Raw genomic sequence first — 8,885 nt, forward strand, 5'->3', positions numbered from 1 at the left:
GCTGGATGAAAAGGGGAGGGCTGACACAATGATAAGGCTCATGGTAGTCATGAGCCTTAGAGTGTCCTCTGGCTACCTCCTTGCTCGATGTCTTTTCAGCCATCCCTCTTAGCCTGAACTGGAGAACACGATGTCTAGTGGGGGTGTCCCCTGGTGGCAATGTTCCGGGAGGCTGCTAATGGCTCTTGGCCCTGTGTCTATGGGGCACTGCATTTTCAGAGCTGCACCCCAGAGACTGTGAATGAGCTGGCTGGGGACTTCAACGACTCCAACTCGCTGGACAAGGGTCAGGTGTCCCAGGCCACCCAGGATCAGTGCTGCTCTGAGGTGAGAATAGGAAGAAGCTCCTCCACACCCAGGGCCCCCATGCAACGATGGGGACAAACCTGGGGCCTTCCCAGAGTGTTTCCACTTGACTATTCCACCGGCCCCACCCCAGAGTAACCCACACCTCCGCACATATGCCACACCTATGAGTAAGTAAGGGAGGAAGACACTCTTCACCTACGTGGGACTGGTAGACAATAGAGTGAATGCTTTCCGTGGCATGGGGGGGAAGTTGTTTTGTTTTCTTTCCTCTGGCCTTGTGTTGCTTTTCACGAAGCCATGAGTATCTGGGCCTTTTCCCACGGGTTTTACGATTTTCCCTACTCATGCCAGCTAAGCTGTGGAGAACCCAGCTGGGTTCTGGAGAACTGGCCCACGCCCTTCTAAATCCTCATGCCAGATAGGGTGATTGAACCTACCAAAGGGCCGGTGGGATCAAGCCATTCTACAGGTCTTTCTGGAATGTATCATCTCTCAGAACACATCGAATCCTAGGAGGTCCACCAGCTCACAGGCTCTTTCCCTCTAGGTCCTCACAGTCCCCCCTAAAGGACGTGGTCTGCCACAGTGACTCGGTCTAGCATTGCTGCTGGAACTTGACGTGACTCAAATTGCTTGCCCATTGCAGCAATGCTGCAAGGAACGGGCACCTCAAGGGTCCTCACAGATGATTTGGGTCACTCCATCTGCCAGACCGTAGACCCAAAGATTGGGTGGAAGGCCTCCGATGCCTCCTGGCCCAGGTAGCTGGCTCTGGCATGAGCTGCTGCAAGGCTTCAGCTACTCCACCTCCCTTGACAAGCAGCAGGGACCTCAGGCCACCAACAACATCCAGTCCTGGTCTGGGGTGAGAACGGGCCCAGGTTCATGGCCAGTCTCAGGACCCAGAGATGACCGGGGCCAGGCCACAACCCAGACTAGACACAACTGGCTGCCCTGGGGCCTGCCAAGGAAGGTGGTTTCCCCCTGAACCTTTCTGCCCCTGACAGCAACAGGCCAAACCGCATCAGCATAGGCGAAATGCCATGCAGCCCATGCTTTGGACAGATCTCAGACCCAACGCGGATGATCTTGAGCAGGCTTGGAGATTCTCAACCTCTCTTTTGTCCTCTCGACAGCAGGGCTCCTTCCTCAGGACTCCATGGCATACACATACAGATCTTCATACAGGCTGGGAAGAGACAGACAGGCTATTGCTGTCCAGCTAACCACACATGTTGAAGGCACCAGTACATTTAAGCCTAGATGGGTCCTTTGGAGGTTGCTTTTAGGTTTTCAGCCAAGAACCTTTTTTTCTGGGTGGGCACACAAGTCCCTCGTCGTCTTGCCCAAGTTCCCAAAGGGATGGGAGGATGCAGTCTGAGCTCCAGACCCTGCTCTTCCTGGGGCTTCACGGCGTTGAAGCTGACTATGTTGCTCCCCCCCCCCCGCCCCCTTGTCTGCCTGCTGGAAAAGGCATCATCCCTGTTCCCCGGACGAGGCCTGCACGATGCTGGCGCTCAGAGAAGGCGCAGTGCAGAGATGGGGACATTCCCTGCTGCTATCCTTCCCGGATAGAAGCCTCTCAAACGTCACCACCATGTGCTCCATCTATCAGATGTTCACGTCAGCCCAGCAGGTCCTGGATCAGCAGTTCCCGAGGTGAGTGCCCACCCCATAGCCAGCACAAGGGGGAGCCTTCCGTCTACTAGTTGTAGGTCTTGGGAATGTCACTGCACCTCTCTGACTTTCCCTCTCCTGTCCCGGAAAAGTGGAGGTGCTAAGAGGATGAACCTCGTAGGGCGACTGCAGGGAGTCATGGGAGGAAACATGGCACGCGCCTCTCTGGGGCCCGGCTCTGCAGAAAGGGCTGCTGGACATGCTGGGCATCTTCGCGCTGAACATTTCCCTCTCCAGGGAAGACGCGTTCAGGCTCAACCCTCACAGGCCTGTGGTCCTTCTGGGTCTGTAGAAAGGAAACGGAAAGCTGGCAGCTTGCCTATTGGCAAAGGACCTCTGAGATGCCATCTAGCTGCTCCTGACTGTGGTCCTTTATGTGCCCAGGTCGAGGGGACACTGGGAGCAGGCAGAGCAGCCCAAGGGCCACTCAGGATTTGCAAAGTCTTGTTTGGGATGATTTCATTCAATCATGGCTCTTAAGCACCTAGGAATGCAGGCACTCTCTAGTCACCAAGAGCAGTGAATGGGTAACGTAGAGACAATGTCTGGGTCTCCATTCTCGTCCCAGGGTCACATAGGCACTCTCCACATCCTAAGCACGCATGTCTAGCGTTCATCAGATGGGGCATCTCTGTGACCTACTCTAGGGAAGAATGGATCCACCTCTCTTGGGACCACGAGGATGCACCTCTACGATCAAGGAAGAACAGGATAGGTCTTTGGGTGCCAGAGGAGGTCCTGCTGCCTCCACAGAGCAGGGTGGGAGGCGACAGGGGATGTTGCTGGCGAGGGATGTTCAGAACCATGGATCTCCCAGGACTCTCGATTTCCACGGGAGAGCTCAGTGGGGCGGCTTCCTCTGAAGAAGCCAAAGAGTCCGAGAGAGGTGTGGACGGGATGCCAAGCACTCTGGGAAGCAGAGCCCATTGTGGGCTGAGTTGGTGCCTACAACAGCCATCCCTTGGATGGTCCATTCTTGCTCCGCCTGCCCCTATCCATACCCACCTCCGCCGACCACCGCCAGTGGGGCCAAGGACAGAAAGGGTGGGGACCGGACCACTCAGCCGTCGGCCTCCAACCAAAGCCCAGACACTGGTCCGCAGGGAGGATGCATGACTGAGGGGCCAAAGGACAGACCTATGGGAGGTCCCTCCCTCATCCCACGTGGTCAGCAGTCAGCAAGGACAGCTCCAGAGGGGTTGCACGTGGGCTGGCGCCATTCTGTGGGGCCCACACCGAAAGAATGGTGCTGTGGGAGTAGCGTGGAAAAGGAAGGGCAGGCCAGGTCTCTGACTCTGCCCCACATTTGACTTTCCCCAGCACTCTGTGTCCCATCTTGGGAACCTGGCCCGAGCAGACACGGCAGGATATCGGGCAGTCCCTGCACACTGCCCATGTGGAGGTCAAGGGGGCCTATGTGCACGTCACGTGGCATGACCGGGACCTGAACACCCATGCCCCCGTTCCGCTGAGGCAGCGGCAACTTCTGCAGCTCACAGAGGCTGAGGCGGAGGGTAAGGGGCATTGCAAGCTGGGAAGGCCATCTGGGATGGGGCTCATGGGCTGGGTATTCCTTGAAAGGCCACGGGGTCCGTCCTGTTCAGGGAAAGGCACATGGAGTGTCAGTGATGTGGCTGAATCGTTCCCCTTACTCCCACCCCCGTGTCCGCTATGCGACGCGTTCCAGCAGCTGAGCCGGCCAAAGAGCCTCCCATGGAGCGAGAGGCAACCCTGGCTCTGCATCAGCCATCACCTTCAGGGTCCGAGCCAGCCTCCCCTCCACCGGCTGCTCCAGAACTGGAACAGGGGCTCCTAGGTTACGGATGGTCGCCGGGTCCTGAGGCACAGACGGCTGGGCCATCGGCTTGCCTGGGAGTTTGCACGCCAGCTGTCTCAGCTGCCACTGAGCCCACTCCAGCCGCAGAGGCATCCTGCCAACCCAAGAAGCGGCTCAAAGAGAAGGAGCCTGACCTCCTGGACTTCCCTCCCAAGCTGGTGGCAGAGCAGCTCACCTACATGGATGCGGTGAGCAGCTGGGCCCCCAGGGCAGGAGGGCAGGGCCGGCTTTTCTTCTGCTCTCCGCTGCCCTATACCGGCTTTTCCCTGATGTGGACTCCTAGGATATAGGGCCAGATCTCAGCTGCAGCCCTAACCGACCGGGGAAACCCATCAGGGTTTTTAGACCTGAGCTTTCACTGTCCAGCTGCGGACTGTGGAGACAGGCACGGAGAAGGACTGAGGCAGAGGTACCACGCAGATGCAATGAGTCAGAAGCGAGAGCCCGTAAATGGGAAGGCTCTGGTCCCCCGCGGGGAGGAGGGCAGCTCCCTGGGTGCAATCCCGTCCACGGGTCGCCCACCCATCTGCCTGGGAGCCTGAGCACCATCAACCGGGCTTAGGCATCTGATGCGTCCTGAAGGACAGGCTAGACACGGAAAGCCATGCTTTCAGCCACCAGGTGACAATGGGCACCTGAAAGGAGACAGGGACCGCAGGGAGGAGCATTTGGAGGAGGAGAGATGCCCCCTTGGGAGCACCACCTGGAGCGGCCCCCTGGACATGGAGTGATCAGGGTGCACACGCCTTCCTCCCTTCCCTTGCCTCTCTTGGCTCCTGGGGCATCCCGCACTGGCTTCCCTCGGAGAAGAAGAGGGGCATGAAGTCCAGGCTCTCTAAGCAGGCTCCGGCCACATTCGCAGCCTCCTGAGCTCCAGCTCTGACCTGGGACCCCTCCCGAGGACATGAGCCTTGCATGGGCGAACATGTGTGGGGCTCAACACACCTCCCCCTGTCCCCTAGGAGCTGTTCAAGAAGGTGGTGCCCCATCAGTGCCTGGGCTCCGTCTGGTCCCGGAGGAACAGGCCTGGCAACGAGCACCTGGCACCCACAGTCCGGGCCACCATCGCCCAGTTCAATGCTGTGGCCAGCTGCATCGTCACCACGTGCCTTGGCGACCCAAGCATGACAGCCCGGGACAGGGCCGTGGTGGTGGGCCACTGGATCCGGGTGGCCAAGGTATGCTGTGGGAGGCCCAGCTCCCTGAGGCTCTCCTGAGCCTCGGGAACTGCTCTTCTGTCTTGCTCCCTTCTCAGGGCTGAAGGCCCTGCTCTAAGGCCTGTGGTCCCTAGGCTCTTCCTCCCGGGGGCATGGCCCAACGTTGGGACGCTCAGTTCCCACGTGACTCCTCCTTTGCAGTGAGGGAAAATCCTCCCTCTCGCCAGCAGTGTTCCTCTTTAGGGCTGACCTGTGCCCTTCTGCAGCTCCCTGGACATCAGCTTCACCCGTGGGGGAGCCCTAAACCGAGGGGGGCACTAAAGCTCTCGAGCATCTGGGGCTCCTGCTCTCCCACTGACAGCTCCTTCTCTTCCCTCCCCCAGGCCTGTCAGATCCTAGGGAACTACTCCTCCCTGCGTGCCATCCTGGCGGCTCTGCAGAGTGCCTCCCATCCACCGCCTGCAGAGGACATGGGACAACGTTTCCAGGTGAGGAGGCTTCTCTGCAGGAGGGACCAGGATGGAGGCGGGATCTCCCACAGGCCTGTCCTTTGCCCCCCTCAGTCAGCTTGGACCTCCTGGGAGGCAGCAAACCCCGACCAAAGGACCTGGGCCCGGGGCTGCTCCTCTCAGCCTTCCTGGGGAACAGGCCACCAGGCCTCTTGCTTGAGAAATCCAATGTCCTCCATGCCCCACCCTGGCCTCAGCTGAATCCCATATTTCCACGTGGTGACTTGGCAGCCACTGAAGTCTCTGCCCATGGTTCAGCCAGAACCCCACCCAAACCGAGCTGTTCAATTAAGCTGGGAAGGGACGCCCAGGGGGACGCCCAGGAGAACTCCCTCCCATGTCCTACGAAGATCCCAGTGCTCAGAGCAGCCCAGAGCAAACCCTCAGCCAGCCCCGTGGACATGCGGGGCTTCTCCAAGAAAAGGGACTCGCACTCTACCCTGCCACCTTAGGACTCCCCTGAGCCTAACTTCTTTCCCTCTCTTCCAGGAAGAGCTTCCGAACATTCCAAAAGCTCTGCAGAGAAGACAACCCCCAGGGCAGGGAACTACTCATCAAGGTAGCACGGGAGGTGCAGGGCTCCAAGGACAGGAGAGGGGTGTGAGGAGGCATGATCCTGTGTGGATGAAGTAGGGAATGGCCTGAAGCATTCCTCGGGGAGCAGAAGCCTTTGGCAGGAATGTGCTGACAGCCTGGGCTGAAGATTCCCCCTGGGGCTGGGACAAGCGGGTGCTGCCCATCCACACTCCCTAGGCTAGATTTCAGGTCTCTCTGTGTCCACCGAGAAGGTCCACCTGGGGGCCCACATGAACGCGGACAGCCCAGAGGACAGGCCCCTGCTCACAGATGGGGTGGGGATGGGTTGTGGGCCACAAAAATGATGATCCTAAGAGGATCCTGAGTGCTCAGGAGACCACAGGAGGTAGGTGGAGTTCCCCCTTCTGCCCATGGGAAAACAGGCTCAGGGAGGCCAGGCTCCAAGCTCCAGGTCCCCCATGGACTGAATGGGGGAGCTGAGATTGTTCTACAAGGACTCGTGGCATGCTTCAGGGGAATGGAGCGTCAGTATCAGCAGACGTAGGTCGGACGGCTAGGGTCTGCAGTCAAAGACGGTGGGCGCAAGGGGACTGAGGCTATTCTGCTCTCAAGGATCTTGTCCTTGGCCCCTCTAGACGCGGCCCTCGAATAAACTGGCCAGCCTGGTGAGGCAGCTGCAGAGAGCGCGGAAGGGGCTGCCCAAGAAGGTGAGTGTGCCTGAGGGACAGGGCCTCCAAGGCCAGGGGAGAGGGGCTCCTCCCTGAGGGCTAGAAGCATCCAGATCAGGACAGGTGGGACCTGCCACTCCAGCTCCACCTCCTGCCACCACAGTTGCTCAATGTCTTCTTCCCCCAGTGACCAGGAGGAAGTAGTCTAGCAGGCTGGGTAGAGAATGGATTTGGGGCTGGGGAGGGGCCCAGGGCTCCATAGCCAGGGGTTTTTTTTGAATTTCAAAAAGCAGGCCCTGGAGGGGATTAGGAGGAGTCTGATGTTCTGGGAGGGTGAGGGGAAAGCGAATCCAGGGGAAGCAACTAAGGGTCCTAGGCCCTTTTCCATGTGGGAAAGTGGGGTGGGCCAGGACGCTGAAGTCTTTTCGGGGAGGGCCCCTGTGGGCACCAGACAGCAGGGACTCATCCATCCCAAACCTACCCCTCATGACACAGGGTGTCGTCCCATACCTTGGCACTTTCCTCTGCGACCTGGTGGTGCTGGATACAGCAATGGAGGACTACCTGGAGGTGGGTGAGCCTGAGGATTGTGGAGGAGGGACCAGAGTCCTGAGGACAGGGAGCAGAGAGTCCCCGGACTGAGCCCTGAGCTCTGAGTCCTTCGGAGACCTCCCTTCCCCACAGCCTCACAGCCGCCCCTAAGAACTGGCATCTCTTGCCCATCTCAGTGCTGAGGGAAGGGACTCTGCGCCCATCTCCGTGCTGAGGGAAGGGAGTCTGCACCCAGACGGGTGGCCCAAGACTGGGCAAGCACCAGCGCATCCTGAAGGTGAAGCTGCATGCGCTCTGTGTGCATGGGCTGCAGCCTCTCCCTCAGACCTTGCCTGTCGGGGACAGTGAAGTCAGGACCCTGCACATCAGCCACACTTCAGGAGCCCAGCAGGCCCTGCCTGCCTGAGGCGTCTGCCGCTCCCTTCAGTCACCACAGACTGTTGTGCTGCAGGGGGCTGACCTGGAGCCCTTTCACCAGCCCCCAGTCTTCCTTCCTCTGGACCCCAGGGCTTGCCCTAACCCCAGTCTCATTGTGTGTGTGGCTTGGCGGCCCCCTCCTGGGTCCTGGCCTACGCGCAGCCTCAGAACGGGCGGGTGTAAGGTGCTAGGACTGACCGGGGGCCTCTTTCTGAAGGACAACGGTTGTCTGCTTTCCAGGGCAATGAGATCAACCACCGCAAAAAGAATAAGGTGAGCATACGTAGCCCTGGCTGTAGGGAAGGGCAGGCAACCCCTATCAGAGACGCCCCTGGGAAGAACATTGCTTGGCTCCATCCACTCCCCTCCATCTCCCATTTCCTGGGACAGGTTGCTAAGAATGAAGTGCAGGACCCATCGAGTCAGTCAGTAGGGATCCAGAAGGGCATCAAGGAGAACTTCCCTTGATGGAGGAGGGGCTAATTCTACTAGCCTCTGAGAACAGTTTGGGACCAGATGAAGTTGCATGCAGGAGGGTGGTCATGTGTGCCAGACCCAGGACCCGTCCCCTGTCCCGCTGCTCGGCCCTCACCTGGCCCTGTAGCTTCCCCACCCAGGCTCGGGGTGCATCCTGTGCCTCTCTCCCGGCCCAGGAATACCGAGTCCTCACGGACATCATGCTGCTCCAGGCGGCGGCAGAGAATTACTGCCTAGAGCCCCAGCATCCATTCACGGCCTGGTTCTGGGCTGTGGAGCGGCTCAGCGAGGATGACAGGTGAGGCCCACTCAGGAGCTGGGTCAGGTGACGGCGGGGTGGACTCTTTCTGCTGGCCCCGCCTGGGATCCTCCTTCTAGGGCTCCCTGGGCAGCCAGACACCAGCTGTGGGAAAACCCTGGGAGGGACTCCTGAATGCCAGCTGCTGCTCAACTCACAGGTGTCCCTCTGTCCTTAGCTACACCCTGTCATGCCAGCTGGAGCCGCGGTCCTAGCTGGCCAGCAGAACACAAGCACCAGGACCACTGGCTACAGCCACCATCAGACCTGAACCCGTGCACACTGGCTGAGCCAAGGATTGCCCCTCGGCCCCTGGGCTACTTGTGGTGCACGAGCCCCATCCGCTGCTCAACACCCCTTCCTCTCCCCTACAGAATTACTTGTTCTGGAGGGGGCAATATTGAATATAAATAAAGGGTTGTTATTTAACCACAACAACAACAACAA

At 59.2% G+C, this 8,885-nt stretch overlaps 2 protein-coding genes and 1 long non-coding RNA gene across 4 annotated transcripts; all 3 read left to right on the forward strand.

The window, feature by feature from the left end:
• Nucleotides 1-1,802: 1,802 nt before the first annotated feature.
• Nucleotides 1,803-4,497, forward strand: LOC123392514 (ral-GDS-related protein-like). Of its 2 annotated transcripts, none has more exons than XM_045081793.1 (3): nt 1,803-1,968; nt 3,307-3,500; nt 3,674-4,497. In XM_045081793.1, the coding sequence occupies exons 1-3, from the start codon at nt 1,817-1,819 to the stop codon at nt 4,111-4,113; spliced, it is 786 nt and encodes a 261-aa protein (XP_044937728.1). In that variant the 5' UTR covers nt 1,803-1,816; the 3' UTR covers nt 4,114-4,497. The 2 variants fall into 2 exon arrangements, with proteins under 2 accessions (XP_044937728.1, XP_044937729.1); XM_045081794.1 differs by having other exon boundaries at nt 3,677-4,497.
• Nucleotides 4,498-4,505: 8 nt separating this feature from the next.
• Nucleotides 4,506-8,209, forward strand: LOC123392542 (ral guanine nucleotide dissociation stimulator-like). Its single transcript, XM_045081982.1, is given in 8 exon segments — nt 4,506-4,559; nt 4,786-5,001; nt 5,364-5,423; nt 5,425-5,468; nt 5,979-6,048; nt 6,662-6,733; nt 7,190-7,264; nt 7,904-8,209. Coding segments are annotated over 8 exon segments (819 nt in total). The 3' UTR covers nt 8,132-8,209.
• An 11-nt stretch (nt 8,210-8,220) lies between these two features.
• On the forward strand, nt 8,221-8,885 carry LOC123392523. The gene is made up of 2 exons (XR_006607243.1): nt 8,221-8,438; nt 8,617-8,885. It is a non-coding gene; the product is annotated as an uncharacterized LOC123392523 (long non-coding RNA).

This window comes from Mustela putorius, unplaced genomic scaffold (assembly GCF_011764305.1).
Source record: "Mustela putorius furo isolate JIRA1106 unplaced genomic scaffold, ASM1176430v1.1 tig00000585_pilon_pilon_pilon, whole genome shotgun sequence".
Taxonomy (NCBI): Eukaryota; Metazoa; Chordata; class Mammalia; order Carnivora; family Mustelidae; genus Mustela; species Mustela putorius.

Bases quoted from the DNA above. Each gene is read 5' to 3' on its own strand.
- LOC123392514 (XM_045081793.1), top strand. From the start codon at position 1,817: ATGCTGGCGCTCAGAGAAGGCGCAGTGCAGAGATGGGGACATTCCCTG. The intron at 1,969-3,306 runs GTGAGTGCCCAC...GACTTTCCCCAG, and splicing joins CTGGATCAGCAGTTCCCGAG to CACTCTGTGTCCCATCTTGG. The intron at 3,501-3,673 runs GTAAGGGGCATT...GACGCGTTCCAG, and splicing joins CACAGAGGCTGAGGCGGAGG to CAGCTGAGCCGGCCAAAGAG.